The sequence below is a fragment of the Plectropomus leopardus genome, chromosome 15 (assembly GCF_008729295.1).
Source record: "Plectropomus leopardus isolate mb chromosome 15, YSFRI_Pleo_2.0, whole genome shotgun sequence".
Taxonomy (NCBI): domain Eukaryota; kingdom Metazoa; phylum Chordata; class Actinopteri; order Perciformes; family Serranidae; genus Plectropomus; species Plectropomus leopardus.
Window position 1 is genome coordinate 17,523,939 of NC_056477.1, and position 19,553 is coordinate 17,543,491.

Sequence of the window (19,553 nt, forward strand, 5' to 3'; positions counted from 1 at the left end):
TTTTGAATATTAAGTTATAATAATTACATAATTATAAATATAGTTGTATGGACATTTCTTCCTAGGTTTTAAAAAAAAGTCTTACAATCCTCTCTGTCCATCTCCAAAATTCAGATAATTTCACATACATTACATTGCCTTTTTTCCTATGTTTGCAACAGAAATCAAACCAGTTTGATTTAAATGCTTGTGAAAGGTGTCTGCATGCAGCACAAGATAACTGATGTCAATCCAGATTTTAAATGGTTAAGTTATTGTATCTTTACAGCCAAATAAAAAACACAGAAACTGTATTTGCAGCTCTTTCTTTTATGCTATGTACAAACATATATTTACAAATGCTTCTTATTTATACGCCCAAACATAATGAAATGTAGATTTTGCCCCCAAACCATGAACTTTTGTCGCCTCCAGTAACCTTAACCCCGTGTGGCAGTCGTACACGCTTCTTTCAAGTGCCTCCCTGAATGTGATTCTTCTCTTGGTTTTTGGACAGCTGAGGCTTTTGGTGTGAAACCTCTCGTCTTTGAGCGCAGTTGCCGTAACTTTGTCAACAAGGCCGCTCTGAATGACTTCTTCAAGGGATACTCTTTCATGAGTGTCGGGGCTTATCAATCCTCCAGTCAGGAGCTGGAATTCAATGCAGCGGAAGCCGACATCTTTGGGGAGGAGATTTTCCTGAATAGCCTGGGAGATAGATAAAGTCTTTGAAGTTTTGGGGTGAACGATGCCATTAAACACCTGCTCAAACTGCTGGAGCTGCTGATTCAACGCCTCGTCTAAAAGGCCTCTTTTTACAGCCTCAGAAAGAGTAACTTTCTCTCCTGAAGAGGGGTCGCAAATTCCTCCAGTGCAGGCCTGGGCCTCCAACAACCGTAAGGCAGAGATTCTATCGGTAAAACCCTGTTGAAAACCCTGAAGAACTGAGAGCCTCTTCCTCTGGGTGACGTCCCAGAGACCAGCAATGGGGCTGTTGATATCATCCACAACAACCATTCTTGAAAATATGATGTCTGCAATCTCATAGATGCAGAGATCCCCATTGCCATAGCTTTCAAGCTCAGACAGCTCAAGAAACCTCTGACTCAGAGCAGACTCTAAACAAAGCTGTCGGCCACTTTTGACATCAGAAATGATGTGAAGTGTGTTTCCACTGTCGTCAACGGTGGACTTTTCCTCCCATTCACTTTCCTGCTGAGACAGAAACAGGTACGTCCTCTTGTCAATGTGTCTCCCCTTGAAGGCTTCGTACGCCGACATTTCAATGCCACTGCTGCTGCTGACAACAGACACTCTGTGAGAACTTGTGGGAGAGGTGTTTGTTAGATGTTTCTCACCAACTGGGAAGAGATATACACCACCATCGATGTCATAAAGGCATGTCTTCAGTATTTCAGAGTAGTAGGCTTTCTGTCCGCTGTCAGGGTTGTGGAAGCCTTTGGGGTTACCAACTGGATCGTACAGACTCTGCAGCGTCTCCTTGTTCAAAAGACCCTGATCAACAGCGATGCTAGTTGGCACCCTGACACCAGTCTCTGGGTTGATGATTCCTCCGGTGGCAACCTGGATCTCAAGGATCTTCTTGCCTTTGTACCTATCAAGAATCCTTTCCTCCATTGCCTGAAACACAGACAGCTTTTTGCCACCATGGAGGTAGCCACTAACAGCTTTCTGAGCCTCGATCAGTTTGTCTTTCTGGCCTGGCTCGATAATACCTCTCTCCAGAGCCTCAGCAACTGAGTGTGTTTGTCCTGTGGACAGATCTGTAAGGCTTCCTGTTGCAGCCTGAGCCTCCAGGAATTCAAGAGCATATGTCTTTGCTAAGAAGCCCTTCTCAGCAGCTTCTAGGAAGGATATCTTCTTCTTACTTGACTCCACATAAATGCCAGCTATAGCGGTTGGTTCGCCAGCATACTGAGCGAGCAATGTTTGCACCTCTTCCATCGTGACGTGACCCTCCTCAAACTTACGCCAAACCTCTTCATCCAAGAGCTTAAACTTGATAAAGCTTTGAATACTTGTGCTGCCTTTGAGATCTGGGATCTTTTGGGAAGTTGAATATATAGCGTTCACTTTTCCCTCACTGTCTGAAGTGCTCACAGTTTCAGATATTTCTTTGATCTGATACGTTCTTGTCTGAGTGATGCTACACATTTCACTTGGCCATTGGTCTGTTAGTCCACACAGAGACATGTATCCATGTGTGGTCATGGTCATGGGCTCGCCAGGTTTGATTTGGCTTTTATAGGTCACACTCTGCATGTCTTTTGGTAGGAGACTAGGAGTTTGATTACCAGAGCTATTCAAGGTTTTCTTTGTTGGTGAATCATGGAGGCTTTGGCTGTGAGCGACTTCCATTTTTTCTTGTTTGACTTGTTTCAGTCCAGTGTTTTCTTTCTCCATTGCTGCCATCTGTAGATGTGACATTGGAAGAACTTTTAAGTTTTGGAGGACTACAGTCACAGATAATTAAAATTGATAAAAAGATATGGTCACAGTAAAAAAAGTAAAAGTAAAACTATGATATATAAAAATACAAGATTTGTTATAAATGTAACACTGTGAGGCAGTAATGTTGAACTGACTTCATCCTTACCTCTGAGGAAACTTTCATTTTGAGAATCTCATCCTCCAGGTTGTATTTTGTCCTCTCATACGACGGCGCCGCCTTCAGCCTCACTGTAGGGTCCGTCTTCAGCGTAGCCGTCACGTTGTCATCCACATAGTGACAAATGGTTTCAATGACTTCCTGTTTGTTTATGTTCTGATTTTCAGTCTTCATCCTGACTCCGAGCGTCAAGAGCTTCTCCTGAAGACTTTTCACCTCTTTGACATATGACTCGATTTGCTCCCGGAGGGCTCTTGCTTCATTTTCCTTCAGTGTCAGTCTCCACTCACTATCTGTCAACCTAGCTGACTCGTTTGGATGTTCATTGCAAAGGCTTTGTAAAGAGCTGACTTTTGTGTTGAGTTTAATTCTATCTTCCTCAAGCTGGGAAATTTGTGATTTTGCCTTTATGAGGTCGTGTTCGAGTTTTGTTCTTTCTTGCTGCAGTTTGTCCAGTTTGATCTGCAGTTGTTGGTCTGGTTGTTGCTTTGTCTCCACAATGGTGTGATGCACTGTTTTTATCTGTTTGATGTCTTGTTTGAAGTACTTGTTAAGTATCTCTGCTAACTCTACACTATGTGGCAGCTGGCTTGACTTGCCACTTTCACTTGCCAATTCAGACTGAAGTAAAACAAGCTTTTTCTCTATTTCAGTCTGCATTAGCAACAACTGCCTCTCATAGCCCTCTTTCTGAAGTTCTAGTTTACTTTTCAGCTCCTCTAGCATTTTCTTGCACTTCTCAAGTTGTTCTTCCATCTGCTTGGCCCTCTGCTGGAGGACAGAGTTTTCTTTTTGCTTCTGATCAGCTTCGATTTGACTACGATGCAGCTTTTCTTTCAGTGTTCTGACTTCAGATCCCAATGAGATGGTTTTCTCAAGTGCCTCAGCTTTCTCCCTCTTAAGAATTGTATTTTCATGTTGGAGATTTGATCGTGATTTGTCAGAACTTGAAATTGCTTCTTTTATTGCTACTTTATTTTTCTGAAGCTCAGTCTCCATCTGCAATATTTTGGATTCCTTGGCTTTTCTTTCTCTGGTCTCTTTCGACAGTTCATCTTTAGTTCTCTGTAAGGAAGTGTTGAGCTCTGAGAGTTTAGCATTCAAGCTCTCTACCTTCTTGTCTGTTGCTCTCTTGTCGCTCTGAACAGCATCAGAACTAGACGTCGCTTCTTGCACTGCTGCTTTATTTCTCTGAAGCTCAGTCTCCAACTGCAATATTTTGGATTCTTTGGCTTTTCTTTCTCTGGTCTCTTTTAACAATTCATCTTTAGATCTCTGCAGGGAAGAGTTTACCTCTGCGAGTTTAGCATTCAAGCTCTCTACTGTCTTATCTGCTGCTCTCTTGTCGTTCTGAAGTGCAAATATCTCCTGCTTTAGGGTGCCTGTCATGCTCTCTGAGCTGCTAGTCATTATGTTGTGCTTATGTTTGTAAAGCTCGTCTTCTAATGCTTTAACTTTACTGAGATGTTTTAGACTCTCTGCAGTTTCTTTTTGCAGTTCTGCATTTCTTGTCTTCAGCAACATGTTCAAATCATTAACTTCAGTGTTTTGCATGTTGATTTTGTGATTTGCAGAATTCCGCTCAGCAACCACCGACTTCAGCTCTGATTTCAGAGCTGTTATTTCTTTTTCATAATTGTCAATTTTTGAATTGAGTATTATGATTTTCTGCTGCAGTTCAGTCATTTTCCTAATCTCCTCACTGTAATCCTGCAGTTTCATTTGAAGCTCATGGGAAGTCTGAGATTTCTTATTTAGCTCCTCCTCTACAATTTTGACCTGTGATTTAGTGCCCTCTGCCTGAAACTTAAAGATTTTAATTTGCTGATCCTTGCTGCCAATTTCCACCGTCACCTGATCGAGTTTAGATTTAACATTCTTCAGATTCTTTTCCATCTCCGTATTGGTTTGATTTAACTCATCTACTCTTTTCTGCAACTGCGAAGCAACCAATTCACTTTTTTGCAGTTTGGCTTCCAGGCTTTTACACTGAAGCTGCGACGCCTGCTCAGATCTCTTTATGAAGTTGCTTTCCTCGTTAGCTGTTTGAAGCTGCTGTTTCCAGCTCTCAATCTCACTCTTTAAAGACTTGATTTTTTGTTCAGAAAACGATCTGTCTTTTTCCAAAGACTCTGCCTGGATCTGAAGACCTCTAATATCACTGTCAGACGAGACATTTATCCTCGTCAGCTCATTGCACTTAAACTTCAGCTGATCTACCACTGCCTGCTTGGAAGCTAGCTCTTCCTCTAAGTTGTGAATCTTGTGAGTATTTTCCTGCTCCATGGAGTTTTTCTTTTGCAGTTCTCCCTGGGTGATCTTCAGCTGCTCTTTAAGACCTTCAATTTCTGTCTTTTGGAAAAAGGCATTTTGCTCCAATGAGGATTTTGCTCTTTGGAGAGATCGTATTTCCTCTTGAAGTTCATTGATGGATTTAGTCAAGTTCAATGCTTCTTGCTGGAGATCCTCTGATTTCTGTCTCATGTTGTTTCTTTCAGTTTCCATGTCCATCTGAAGTTTCTTCAGTCTGTTATTGCTGTCATCCAACAGCTTTCTGTAGCTTTGTGCTTTCTCCTCAGCCACTTCTGCTCTTTTCTGGATTAGGACGAGTTCCTCTACTTTCTGCTGTAGGATGTCCGCCATCATGCGCTCGTTCTCTCTTTCTGCAGACAGCTCGGGTTCACCGTCAACTGTCGGATGACAGTTTAATGCAGAAAGCTTCTGAGCCAGATCACTTCCTTTAGCCTGGACCCTTCGCACCTTTCCCTCTGTCACTTCCTCCACAATTATCTTTCTGTGATGTTTGGGGCTCTGAACAAGATCTTGGCCATCATTAGTTTTCTTTAAGAGGTCCTCTAGTTTCCTCTGAGCCAAAGACCACTTGGCCTCAGCCTGCTCAATTGACTGTTTTGCGTGACCTAACTCTTGCTCACTGGCAGCTTTGTCTTTTGCTGCTATTTCCAACTTGGTGCAGTATTGATTAACATCATGCTCCAGCTGTGATTTCTGGAAGATTAGATCATCAATTGTCTTTTGTTGCGTCTTTACCTTTCTTTCCAACTTCTCCACCTGTGCTTGTCTTTCAACCAGCAGAGCCACCTCTTCCTGGACCCGTTGCTTAAGTTGACTAATCTCTACTTCCCCTGCAGCTTTTTGGAGCTCCACGCTCTCTGTCCGTTTTGTATTCTCTGCTCTCTCAAAAGCCTTTCTGTTCTATAATGCAAAAAAATAAATCATCCACTGTTTCACATTTATTTAGAAATTGTATAATATATTGCATGAATGTTTTTCTTCTTACCAGAGTGCTGTAGCCATATTAAACAATCTCAGCGGGAATTTGCAATTCCAAAGATTGTTTAGTTAGCCAGAAATGTTGAAGAGCGTTGAAAGTCACATTTAACAATAAAATGTTAAATGTATGTGAGGTTTTCGTACTTGTCACCGATTTGATCCCTGCACCTTTGCTAGTACTTACAGTGCTAAAAGATACTACACAAACTCCTGAAGAAGCTTTATTGTCCCAGGGAGACGCTACTATGAGAAAAAGCTCTCTCTTCCCAGCAGGTCAGCGTCACCAGCAACAAGGAGCAATTTTACATGCATACACGCAACACATTCACAATTTTTTTTTACTACTTTTGTGCAATGAAGCAAACGTCTTCACCTGTGATGAGCTGATCATATATGACAACAGAAACAACCCTCAGAGAAAGTCAACAACCCAAAGGGGATACAGTGTGTGTTACATTATTTTGTCAATTCACTACTTAGTGAGGCAGTGAAATATGTTGATGCAAAACACAGGACCATGCAAAGATAAGAATGTAAGGTTAAAATGGCATTTTAAGTTTAAGCATCCACATAGCCCCAAAAGTCTAAAATTTACTGCATAAGCTACTATAAAAGTAGAAAGCAGTATTGAAAATGTGAAATCTCACCTCTTCGTCTTCAGTTCTCTTCAGTGTTTCACTGGCAAACTTCACATACTGTGTCATGAGAGTCACCAGAGCAGTGTAGCGGGTTCGCAGATCCATAAACTGTGTGAAAATAAGAAAAACAAGGGTTTCACTAAAAAGTACTCTGCACAGACCATAAACTTCTTGTTCTACCAAAGTCAGATTCGCAGTTGTACCTCCTGCTGAATGGCATCAGAAGAGCTCTGCATCCTCCGTTTCTTGAGGGGGGATTTGTGTTGGGAGTCGACCATCGCTCTGAAGGTCATCAGCTGCAGTTCATAATCCTAAAAAGAGATTTGAGTGTGAGTTTACAACATTGATTCTTAACTACAGGTGTGTAAATTATACGATTCACTACAATACAGTACATTGATTCTTTTGACAACGATAGAATATTTGCTGATATTACAAAGTATACTACGGTTTGATTTTGATTTCATTTAAGTCAGGGACCTGCAACTGACATGAGACGATATCAGTAAATATCCTTGATGTCTTTCTCTTGGTTGCTTATATTGACTGATTGATTAGTTTATTTAAGTGTCATGCATGTCATGGAAAATATGTTAGAATTAGAATTACCTGAACAGCACTAATTTCTGGCACAGTTTGAATGTTTGGGAAGGAGGTGCACTTGGTGACACAGTCATGCCATGGAAATTTCAAAGTAAAGGCCTATCATAAAGATGCCAATTTGTCTCTATGTTGTCACTCTGCATCAGTGATATTAGATTGCTGATTATACATTGAAACCAGGAGAAAATTGAAGTTATATTAGCTTACCTTAATGGAAGATGAATACTGCTCCGAGTGCTTCTGGCACTCATCGATTTTGCTCTGTTTCTGTTCAATTTCAGCAACAAGGACCTGAAAACCACAGAGATTTTAAATATACAGTATATTTACACACCCATATAAATACTGTGTTTATCTTATTGTAAGGAAGTTCACTGTTGTCCTACCTTTTGTTTGTTTAACAGCTCAGCCAGTGCTTTGCTGTCTTCAGGCTTGTTCTCTTGGGCCTTAAGCTGCGCATCTTCCATTTCTCTCACCCATTCATCAAGAGTGCTGTAGGAGTCTCTGTAGTGTTTCAGAGATTTGCTGATACCATCCAGGTCCCGAAGCCTGAAAATGAACGATAAAGTTATAATACTGGCACACTAATGTTCTAAATTACTTCTTCTGGTGCAAAAGAATCATATAAAAAGTAATCAACACTAACGTAAAGGGTTAATATCAACAGGTACATTTACACGTGCACGTTTTACTTGTCTTAAATAATTAAATAAAAAGCAAAATAGTTCCATGAGACATAATTAACACTTACCTGCTATCTATCTGGGAGTGAATGTTCTGCCATCTCTCGCTCAGCTGATCAGCTTTCTCCTTGTGCCAGTCGAGGTCAAAGTCCCGCTCGTTATGTGTCTTAAACATGCGGTCGCTGATGACGCGTGCTTTCTGCAGCTCGTCCTCCATGTCATGGAACACCTCCTGTTTCTCGTCAATCTCTGTCCGCCATTGCTATAATTAGATGAAGGATTGATCACTTAAAATGAACTAAAAACACTGCAAGTGATGCTGAAATGTTGAATCCAATAATCTATTTTACCTTGAGTGTTGAAATGACTGCCTCGATGGACCTCACGTCAGAGTTCATAGCATCTTCCTCATAGAGTTTGGATTCGTAGGCCTTAACAAGCGCCTCTGCACTCTGGCTGTGCTTCACCACTAAGCTCACTGTCTTCAGTCTGCAACACAAAGGGGACATGTCTTAAATTCAGGTTCTTTTAACACAAATATCTATCAAGGAAATTTATCTCAATGTCATCATGATTACTTCAAGACAAAGACAACGTACTTGTCCATATAAATGGACGACATGGAGTACACTTGGCTCATGTTCTGGACGAGGGCGGTGAGTTCGGAGGAAAGCGTCGGCACAGAAGGAGAACCTGCAGCCTGTTTGAGGAACAGCTCACACTTCTCCTTCATGACGTTGAGGTCCTCCTTCAGTTTATTCATCTCTGCCGTCTTCTTCTGCAGAGTGGGAGGCAGATAATAAGGATTACAACAATGAATATGTAATGTTAAGGCGTTACTGGGTGTTTCTGTTATTGTTTTGTTGTTGTTGTTGTTATTAAATATAGACATTCATTACTTGACCATCGCTTTTATGTTGTCATTTTATTTCCTGTGTATTCATTATTTAGTTCTAAATAATATTGTGAAATTTTAACATTTTAAAGTGGAGGTTTCAATAAGCCCAATGGGTTTTGTGCTTTTCCCAGCACTGTATATTATTTATTACTTCTGTCATTTTGTGTTTTTAAATTGTGCAAACATAGATACATGTACCCAGACGTGTACCTCATGTTCTGTGATGCGCTGCAGACTCTGCTCCAGGTCGTCTCTCTCTAGTGGCGTGCGGAGTTGCCGGATCAGGTGTTCTTCATGGGCCTCCAAATGCATCCGGAAGTTGCGTATTTCTGAGATGTAATGATTGTACACCGACTCCTCGTGTTCCTCTGTTTACCAGAAAAATATAATGAGTGCAAATACTCACATAAACTATGTGTGATTTTAAAACAGTGAAACTTTTGTTCATTTCTTAAACCTACGCACATTAGCTGATAGCACACAAAAGCACCTCTAGGTGGCATCATTTTCACAGTATAACTCCAGGTAGGACGCTTTGCAATGCAGCTTAATCAAAGGCACTTTGTATAATACTAATTTAAAGTTATACACAAATTAGGCACAAAAAGATGAATACTCATTTTGGAAAAAGGAAAGGGGGAATAAATGTAAATAACTTCGTATACACATATATTTGTTTACTATTTAACTTCACAACATGTAAATCCTCTGGATTTATTTCCAATATTTCACAGGATTTAAAAACCATAATTACACATTAACATCATCCCAGTGTTTGCTTTTCATTCACAGCTCAGCCAATCATCTCTTTAGAAACTCTTAATTCAGTAAAAAAAACACAACACAATTCCAAAAGGCATTAACTTAAGACTTAAAAGGCTTAAAGAGCCATGTGTTTGCCTCGTGTGTTTGCCTTGCCTCTTTCTGCAGATCTGAGCAGTTCCTGGTAGTACTCCTTGCAGGCTGTCACGTCTCTCTCTAGCTGGGCGCAGTCGGCCACTGTAAATATCTCCGACTCCTCGCTGTCTTCCAAGAACTCGTCGAAGTGGGACTGCAGGTTGCTCAAGACCTGCTGATGCTCACCTGGTAGCATGGTCTTAATCTGAAGTGGTTTAAGAAATAAAAGTGGCAATAAGACAAACATGCACTTTGCTATTTTCCTAAATTGATCATAAAACCTGATTATCAAAGACGATCATCAGATGGTGTTGAAAATTGGGAGTCAGAAACATAATTCAAACATACTGAGGCCACATTCCAGTTGCGGATGGCTCGTATATCAGCCATTAGATAATGCCAGGACACCACGCTCTTCATGTTGATGTGGGAGTGGTGCCAGAGTGCCAGGACATTCTGGTACAACTGCTCCGTTCTGCAGGAAAAGCAGAGACATGAATTATTAATCTCACCACAGTCAGCTCATTTGAACTCAAGAAGAAACTTTACTTTAAAGTTTCAGCTGGTAACTTTTCTAAAAGAATAACTTTTTGTCATATTCGCTGAAACTGCCAGTAAACCCTGACTAAAAAAAAATTATAATAATCTGTTCCTGTGGCTCTTCCCAGTGCTCCTTATGGCATTTGCAAAAATACACCATGTTGGAAAGAAAACAGCCAATCAGAGCTGGAGTCTTTGCCGCATATCAATCACTGCTCTGGCGCACACTGCACTGCCAACAATTTATGAAGCAAAGTGAAGTAAAGAAGGAGGAAGACCTGAGTGAGAATTTGAATGGGGGTCGGGACTGAGCAGCGTGTGCAGGAGTCACAACACCTTCTGGCTATGATTGGTTGTTTTTGTTCAGAAGCTGTGGATTCTTGTAAATGCCAATAGGAGCACTCGGAGGAGCCCAAAGAACCTAACTTTTTGCAGATTACCCATGTCATGTATTACTGTTAGGATAGTGTGACAGTTTCAGCAAATGTGACAGTGTGATTTAAGAAAAAAAAAAAAGAAGTTATCTACTAACGGTTTAAATGACAGCATATCCTGGACACAAATGAAGCCTAGCATCTCACCTTGCAGCCATATCGACAGCCTCTTTGTTGGGTGGCGGTACAGTGAAACAGACAGAGGGCACCATGGCCTCGTTCCCTGCTGGGTTGATGACTTTCCACTTGGCCCTGTGAGAGTTACTGGCCAGTACGCATTCATCCTCTTTATAAATGGTTATCTGAGAGAGGTGTGATAAGAACATAGCAGAGATTTACTATAAGTTTGAAATTAGGGTTAAATTTGATGTAATACAATGAAAAAAAAACAAAACAAAAATTTTGTATACCTCTATCTGACGGTAATCACAGATGGCTTTGACAGGGATGGAGGATCTCACAGGGCTGTCAGGGTTCCTGGGCCGCAGCTGCACAATATTCTTAGCCCTGCCCACCAACCCGGCGACAGCGCTGCGGTACTGAAGAAGCTGCTCTTTCTCATCCTGTGGACGCACCACGCCACAACGATTATTCTTATTTGCAACCACGTCCACATGCAAACACACTAAATATATTTCTCTCATCTTACCATGGACTCCTGAATGAGATCCTCCAGTCTGTGCAGGCTGCTCGATTGATCACAGCTGTATTTCCTTTGAATGGCGTCTTGCAGGCTCTTTAGGTAGTCCATGGACTCTTTGGCATCACTGAAAAACTGCACGGGAGAAATGTATGCATTGCATATCAATACCCTGTTTTGTTATTTATTTTCTACTGCTCTTTGCACCCACTTATTTTAAAAATAAGCAATTAATATGTGACAAGCACATGTACTCTGCCGTATTGGCTGAAAAACAGGCAGCATCTCACCTCAAAATAAACAGCGTTCTCTTTGAGATGCTGCTCTACACATGAGCAGAGCTGTAAAATCCAGCTCCACTGTGTCTGCATGGCGGCCCTGTACGCCTGGAAGAGAGACAACTCAGAATTAAGACGCACAACAGCCAGGTGTAATTATGTGGAAAATTACAAGATCATAAGACTTCAAAGTCTTCTAATTATTATGGGAGTTGAATGCAGGGTGGAGTCCATGCTGTCATACTGACCGCAGAGCACAAGACTTACTTCAATAGAGAGTCTGGCTGGGTGGTTCTTAAGCATGAGGCGCTCTGCCTTGTCCTGCACAGACTTGATCACTTCCTCCTTTTCATCCAGCTCCCTCATCAGGTCCTGTACGGAGACATTAACCTGAGTATATCTGGCATCCAGCTGCGGCAAAGATCCAGTCACACCATCCTCTCACACAATCTTATATCCTGTCTCACAGAGTTTAAAGTCAACCACAAAACACAAATCCCTTCACTGAGATTATTGTTCTGTTAAATAAATGCATCTGTAATACAGCCAAACGAATACACCCAGAGGAAATGTCTGAACATGACTCTTGTTATTCTGCCTGCATGGCAGATTTTACAGATTGAATTACAGCTCATTAAAAAGACCAAAAAGCATACAGCATGGTAGTCTCTCTTCTTGGAGATGTTGCTGTTGCGATCGCTCCAGTCGAAGGCGACTTCCTCCTCCTCCTTCTCATTCAGCCAGATGAGTTCCTGAGTTGCCTGGGACACAAAGTCGTGCAGGCTCTCCAGGTGGCTCTGTCGCTCTCTCGAACAGCTCTGACAGGAAAGGGCATTCATAAAGTCAGACTCCAGAAAGAACACAAATATACAACTATGAGCATTTAAAGCAGCACAAGATTTTAGAGTTCAACAGAGCACTTACCAAAAGCCTGTCATACTGTTTTTCTAGATTGTTCAGTTTGTCTGAATAAGCTAGTTTCAGGGGCATGGTCATCTGAATCTGAGAAAAGAAAAACATGGTTCATTTTTTTTTTTATTTCCTCTGAAGAGGCTAAGCAAACCAATCACCATAAAATAAAATAAATGTTGGCATTATATGTTTCTGCAAACCACTGATATGTAACATGCATATTATTATGTGACAAATATGCTGAAACTTTATGTTTCAACAACACTGTGATTAACTGGTTATTTCTTTTGGCACAAAAACTACTTTGGTAGGGTAAGGAAAAAGATATTTTTGACTTAAAATACCCGGTTTGGTCACTACAAACATGACTTGGAATACTGCGATGTGTCACTAAAAAAGAACCATTGTTGTTTTTTGGTCTCAAACTGTAGTCTGCAGCTCGGCAGCTGTTTTGCCTCCGTCAAAACCTCCTCCTTCTGTCACTTTAAAAACATTGATAACATATGAACTGTACAAATGTAGTGTATCCATGGTTTGCAGAAATTTACAATGCCAACATTTTTCTTCCAGTGACTTGGCTGAACTAAGAGTTTGGGCAGTCAACCGCAGCACCATTTCAGACTAACTTTTAGGTCACAGACGATGGAGATTTGTTGACGCTTCCATTTATATTTTAAGTACACAGAGAGAAATTCCAAAACGCTTACCTCACTCATTTTGGCCTCTTTAAGACTCATTTGAAATTCTTCAATGGCTCTGTGTACACTTTTGTGGTTTTCTAAATGCATTTCCACACTTGGCAGATCTGATCCCCACTCTGAACGATCCAGCTGCAGCTTTAATACAGAAAATAAATAAATTAATAGTCGTTAAAGTGTGTGCAATTAAAGCTACAGTACATTCTACACAAACTGATGGTGACTGCTCACCTGCATCTCTTCCACCCAGTTCAGGAGGTCCTGAACAAACTTCATGTTGACCTCCTCCTCAGTCATGTTGGAGTCTGCCAGGGAGGACTTCAGTAATGGCTTGCGGATCTGCATGTGTTTCAAATGCCTGAGGCTGCCTGGGTCCATACCGCCACCGCTCCCCATGTAGCTCTGGACTGAAGCAGGCTGCAGGCCGGGGGTCAAAGCGGGGGTCAAGGACGGGGTCAGGCACGGTGTAAGGCTAGAGGTGAATGTGGACCCAGGGGTACCTAACCCCCCCGGGGTGAGTGCAGGAGTAAGGGCTGGTGTCAGGCTTGTGTTGATGTTCTGGGAGAAGCCCGAGTTCAGGCTTTGCGTGATGCCGGAGATCATCATTTTGGTTTGCTCTGTGGTCAGGGTGCGACCTTTGCTGTACACAGAAGAACACTCTGCTCGCAGGGATAGAAGGTCATCCCGCAGTTTGGACACCCTGAATCAAAAAGCAACGTTAGGAGTTGTCTTTAAGGTATGCAAAAAATCAGTGTGTTATCTTTGCAAGAGGATATATAATTTATACCTTTGGACAAGCTGATCTGCAAAGGGGAATTTCCCATCCAGAAGAATCTGGATGTCCACAACTTGTTGTCTGAGGATGGTTTCACACTCCAAAAGGTAGCCGGCAATTTCAGCTTCATGCAGGAACTGGATGCCAGATTCGAGACGTTTTGCATCCTTAGCAGAAGAAAAAGATAGACTCAAAACTAATAAAAAATGTACATTTTGTGCTATTTTATCAGAAGACTCCTTAAAAACTTGGTTACTTTTTGGCTAAGCTCGAAAACACTGTAACCTTAAAGCTGTTTATTAACCTTATCTTTGCCTTAACCCCAGAATTAAACCTACAAGAGTAACCTCTAAATATTGACTTTGAACAGATTTTTTGTTGTTGTTGGTGTCCGTGATCATTGATTTATTTTTTTTCTCAAAATGACAAGCATGACATTATACTGGCAAATATGTATGATCAAATAATGCTAAAATAAACTCAAAAGTTAAATGGACTAAATTATGTCTAAAAACAAAAATGTACTCGGGGGGTGGGGGTTCTGTAATCTGATATCAATCCATTTCCATGTATATACATTTGACACTGAAAAAATCAAAGTAAGACATTACTAGTGTATTCTTTATCCTTCATACTTGCCATGCATTAATAAACCGCTCTAATATTACTGTATGTATCTATTATTCAGCCCAGTTTGCCTACTTTTCCAGGCTTTAGAAATAAAATTAGCCCACACTTTGAGACTCAGTCCAACTTCTTATTTTCATTAAACCAAACAAATTTAGCATTTTTAACCTGCATTCTTAAAAAGGTGCATGCAGGTTATCATGTAAGGTATGTATGTACACTCAAGGCACAGTGCTCTCCAAAGGATGCACTTCTGCATCCTGCAAAACCACACCCATCTGAGTGAAATACCAAGTTTTTATGAAAACTTGCATTAAGTCAAACAGAGACAGGCCTTTATTTCTCAAGAAGACATTTTGAGATCTTTGATGTCTTTTGTGAAAAAGACACATTGCATGAAACTTACAGACTGCAGGGCAATTCTTGCCAATGCCAGCTTGTCCTCTCCATTAACACAGTCTCGCTGGACCCTGTTGGCAATCTGCTGCAAGGTTTCAAGCCTGCAAAAACAAAAAAAATGCAAATGTTAGTCTGCAGTTGTCATAACTTTAGTTTTAAACAAAACTCACAGAAAACACACTATAACCTCACCTGGATCCATAGGCAATGTTGTTATTGAGAAAGAATGCGCTGTTAATTTGAAAGGGCTCAGTGTGAGCAGTGTCACTGGAGCCGAAACTGGTGAAGCTGCTGTTGCTAACAGACGAAAACCCGCCCGAATAGGCCATCTTATTTCACATTGTAAACCGCTGCTGATATTCCAAACTGCTCAAATCTCTCATCCTAATCTTCCCTCTGAGAGGATCCCAGCCGCAACCCTAGCCTTGACAGACCTTATTGATGGAGCGACTTTCAACTTGCTCATATTTATAGCACTGCAGCCAGGTGTGGAGGGTGTAGAGTGACTCCCACCCTGAAATAATGTGATGTCCTTAGGGGATAAAATTTAAACAGCAGGTTGAGACAGTGCGCCTTTGTACCAACTGAGACTGTATAAAGCTCTGCCAAACTGCTGGGAATGCTGTTTCTGCCACCACACCCAACCCCAATGCTGTAAATACATTGTGTTTATAGACCATGAAGGCAACAATGAAGGTGTCACTTGTCTAAACTATAACAACGGAGGAGTCTTTGGATTTGGCATTGAGTTTCCATAGAAATAAGATATAGTCTGCAAACAAACATTGATGGAAACAGAGCTTGCTTAGCTTGCTATAAAAAACAGACACTCTTTGTGCTCTGAGCATTTGCAAGTTTATGCCTTTTCAAAGTAACTAGACACTGAATTAGTCATTATCTAATTCCTGAATTGAAAGCACCTTTTTTCCCTACTTTCATTATTACACAAGGTGCATTTGTTTGCTTCTCATTTTGTAACGTGATCGCCTGAGAAAGAAACAAAACTCAACCTTATCATATGCAAACAGTGCACTTTGACTGTTGTAAATCTGATTAAGAAAATATCACATATAACAGCTCATAAATATGTTGATAGAAACCACATCGGTGTGCAACAGTTCAGTGAAGGGATTTCCACTTCATCAAATGCTGACCCTCAGTGTTATCCTGCAGCAGCAGATACATCAGTGGGCTTGCAATTTGATGCTAGAGCACTCTGTCTGCACCAACCTCAGAAAATGTTATGCTGACTCATGCAGCATATTTGCTTCAAAAAGAAGTTCATGATCAAAATATTTCACAGTTCATATACAGCTGCTGCAAGCCTCCATGCAGACAACATTTGAAGAGAGCCAAATTTTTCAGAGGTTTGGGGGTCTGATCCGTAATACTACAGCCATTTATTTACGATTATTATATTTGCTAACGATAAGTTAGGAAGGCAGTACAAGGTTGCCTGACATAGCATAGCATTTTTTTAAATATTTTTGTCAATATTCTGGGGAGTTCATTTTGAGCTTATCTGAATATTGTGATTAAGTATCACAGGGGGACTTTGCATGTATCTTTTTATCTTTTTCTTGCTTTTTATGATTGCACTTTGCCCCAAACATTCACACATTTTGTCATATCGAAACAGCAGCTACATGTCTACATGTGTTAGTTAAATATAGACTTTAGCCTGACAAGTAACCTTTAATTTTAGGTTATTAAGACTACAAAGATTATACCTTTAAATCACATTATGTTGAGCCAGGCAAGAAAGTATTAATAAGCTGACTGGCTCCACATACCTTTCCACCTCCGGCCTCAGGCTCTTCTCTCTCTCCAACATGGCAACAATCAATTTACCCCACTCCTTCTCCACGTCATTAGGGTGATGACCCTGGGGTAACTGAATACGCCCAAACTCAATCCACATCTGTCAGAAACAAACACAGACTTGTTAACGCTGTGAACAATACAACATGTGATCAAAGTAACATGATGTTCTTTTATGAATCTGCTTACCTCGAGCATTTTATAAAGATTATTGATTTTTGTCTTCTCGTTCTCTTTCAGAGGGATTTCATGTTCTTTAAACTGTAGATACTGTGTATAAAGTGCCTGTAAAGGAAAGCAGAAATAATAAAAATGTTCATACACTTGTACCACAAAGCATCAGAACACATAACCACATTAACCAGGATCTCTAAGCATTTGTCCGTCCTCTCTCCTTGTCATTAAAACAACTGCATGGAAGTGCCTTTACTGTTAGAAGCTATCTATTTCTTGCAGCAAATGGATGCTGCGGCTCTCTCATGTGCATCAATATCACTTTAAGTCTCAGTTACAGCAGACACACACTGCACGTGGTCTCTCTGAAGCAGACAATTATCCTTCAGCTTCCAGACACTGCATGCAGATTGCAAGCACTCTGTAAAATGAGGCAGCTGATGCTCAAACTGTGCAAAATAAAGCTAATAATGATGAATCTTTAATACCTTGAGTTCCACAGGGTTGTTGGGGAATGATCTGTCTGACATTATGGCCACATTGTGTTTGATCCACTGGCTGAGGTATTTGATCATGTTCTGGTACTCCACCCATTTGATATCAACATCCTGTTCAGAGGGAAAAAAAGGATCATCAACAAATAAAGCACCTCTCAGCACTTTGACTTGGACTGAAGTGGAGTATCACAGGTGGAGAGATGCTATCAACTTACATTAGGACTGATTCCATCAACACCATCGGGTACTTTGGGGAAGGCGTCGTACAGTGTTGAGACGTATGTGATGACTGATTTTTCATCGGGTGACTGAACGTCTACGTCTGATGAGGGAAATAAAGGTCACAAATAAAAAATGTCAGTGATTTCGTCAGTATTCCTCAAGCAAAAAAAATAAAAGCTTCACTCAACATGATTTATAGCAAAAAACGTGTTAAAAGCATTTTCTGAGTCAAACTAAACATGAATATGGATCTCACCCTCGGGGTCCAGCAGTCTGGCCACGCCCAGCTGTTCAGCTACACAAAACGCATGCTCTAAATTTGAGCGGTTGGCCTGTGTCGACACACGGCCCATGTCAACCAGGTCTGGTCTGCAACAGAGAGAAACAAAGACCATCAAGGTGTAAAAAAACAGATATACCAGCTTAAACGAAAAACCAGGATATATTGCTTTAACCCCTGCAGTTCCTTTGGTTCTGCAGTACCTGTATTTATGAATGATGGCGTTAAATAGCCTCCCGTCCCTCCAGGAGGTTGTGAAGTTGTCACATCGTACACCTACGTAGCCCTCTGTCATCTGCCTGGACCAGAACAGTAGCCTCTCCTTGGCTGTCATGTCCTCGGACTCTCCGATCACGTGGATCTCTGAGATCTGTCACAAAGAAAGGTACAGGATATAAGCAACAAGATGCACTGATGTGTAGTTGTGTGAGCTGGGTTCAGGGTAGGGCTCGGAAAAATATAGATATTATAAAGATATCTGGATATGAGACTGGATATCTTCTTTGGTTTAGGATATAATTATATCATAAATGTTGTCTTTTCCTGGTTCTAGAGCTGCATTACAGTAAAGTGGTGTAATTTTCTAAACTCTCTAGATTTTTCTAGTTGTTCTCTTATTTGTCTTTACCCACTTCATCATCACATCACCAACTCTACATTTCTGATAATTAATCATCGAAAATCTGTGGAGAAAGATCTGTCTTAATAATATTTTTGTGAATAGATCAACAATCCATACGTTAAATATATAATATGTAACTATAAAACACCTTCCACAAACACAAAAAAAGATTTGCAAACTCCCAAAACTATTTTGCAAATAAAAATCTGATTTGCAGATTCTACAAATGAGAGAATATCTGGAGTTACATTTAACTAATTTACAGATGAAAAACATTTGTGAATATCTTTCTAATATTTACAAATTTCAAACAGATATTTGTGAATCCAGTTTTGATTCATGAATTGTAATTCTAAGCTTGCTGATTTGCATTTTATGCACACCAAGTCTTTATTCAATCTATGGATTTTTTTGTGCATCTGCAGAACTGTAATAGAATTGCATAATATTTCTGGGAGCATGTAAATCTTTTTTGCATTATCACCGTAATATCGATATCAAGGTATTTGGTGAAAAATATTGTGAAATTAAATTTTTTTCCATATTGCCCAGGCCTGGTTTAGAGACACAGAAAATCTAACCTTCAAACTTGTGAGATATTGAGCTTACCATGGTAACAATCACAGCAACAGCTTGAAATATAATGCAATCAAATATGAACACACGAGCTATAGCTTACAAAATACCACTGCAATTAAATCAACACCTTCATGCCCCAAAAAAGACAGACCATTTCAAGCTCCACAAAGATAGTATTGATCGTACATAGAATAGGTTATTATAAAATAGATGTATTTTATAGTGTATTTGGCAAGATTCAACTGTGCATTAAGTGTAAATGGGATAATAGCTTCCTGGTTCATTAAAGTTCTGTTTGCACTTCACACTTACAAGTGTCAGCAGGTCGGAACAGTGAGATACAGTTGTGTAATAAATGACTGAATAGTTTTACAGCGTGTCATAGATTAAGATGACCTCAAACAAACTGCACCACTTCACAGGCTGAGTTCCACAGC

General features: G+C 40.5%; 2 protein-coding genes across 22 annotated transcripts in view; both read right to left on the minus strand.

The window, feature by feature from the left end:
• dst (dystonin) overlaps positions 1-19,553 on the minus strand; it is a 120,013-nt gene that overhangs the window by 65,448 nt on the left and 35,012 nt on the right. For 14 of the 21 annotated variants that reach the window (XM_042502018.1, XM_042502017.1, XM_042502016.1 and 11 more), the window contains 28 exons: positions 18,119-18,285; positions 17,892-18,004; positions 17,629-17,735; positions 17,405-17,524; positions 16,932-17,027; positions 16,715-16,842; positions 14,929-15,022; positions 13,908-14,062; positions 13,352-13,820; positions 13,130-13,258; positions 12,435-12,512; positions 12,167-12,328; positions 11,778-11,882; positions 11,523-11,618; positions 11,242-11,367; positions 11,003-11,155; positions 10,740-10,894; positions 9,967-10,093; positions 9,640-9,823; positions 8,932-9,089; positions 8,423-8,601; positions 8,174-8,312; positions 7,892-8,085; positions 7,527-7,689; positions 7,348-7,431; positions 6,741-6,848; positions 6,547-6,645; positions 5,657-5,821 (listed from right to left, as the gene is read on the minus strand). In XM_042502018.1, the coding sequence (XP_042357952.1) occupies positions 5,657-5,821; positions 6,547-6,645; positions 6,741-6,848; positions 7,348-7,431; positions 7,527-7,689; positions 7,892-8,085; positions 8,174-8,312; positions 8,423-8,601; positions 8,932-9,089; positions 9,640-9,823; positions 9,967-10,093; positions 10,740-10,894; positions 11,003-11,155; positions 11,242-11,367; positions 11,523-11,618; positions 11,778-11,882; positions 12,167-12,328; positions 12,435-12,512; positions 13,130-13,258; positions 13,352-13,820; positions 13,908-14,062; positions 14,929-15,022; positions 16,715-16,842; positions 16,932-17,027; positions 17,405-17,524; positions 17,629-17,735; positions 17,892-18,004; positions 18,119-18,285 (4,053 nt within the window). Of the gene's footprint in view, positions 1-5,656; positions 5,822-6,546; positions 6,646-6,740; positions 6,849-7,347; positions 7,432-7,526; positions 7,690-7,891; positions 8,086-8,173; positions 8,313-8,422; positions 8,602-8,931; positions 9,090-9,639; positions 9,824-9,966; positions 10,094-10,739; positions 10,895-11,002; positions 11,156-11,241; positions 11,368-11,522; positions 11,619-11,777; positions 11,883-12,166; positions 12,329-12,434; positions 12,513-13,129; positions 13,259-13,351; positions 13,821-13,907; positions 14,063-14,928; positions 15,023-15,113; positions 15,346-16,714; positions 16,843-16,931; positions 17,028-17,404; positions 17,525-17,628; positions 17,736-17,891; positions 18,005-18,118; positions 18,286-19,553 lie in introns of those variants that run through there. The other 7 variants (XM_042502032.1, XM_042502033.1, XM_042502024.1 and 4 more) reach the window with 2 other exon arrangements.
• On the minus strand, positions 21-5,649 carry LOC121954497 (plectin-like). Its single transcript, XM_042502034.1, has 2 exons — positions 2,597-5,649; positions 21-2,412 (listed from the first exon to the last, which is right to left on the minus strand). The coding sequence occupies exons 1-2, from the start codon at positions 5,252-5,254 to the stop codon at positions 346-348; spliced, it is 4,725 nt and encodes a 1,574-aa protein (XP_042357968.1). The 5' UTR covers positions 5,255-5,649; the 3' UTR covers positions 21-345.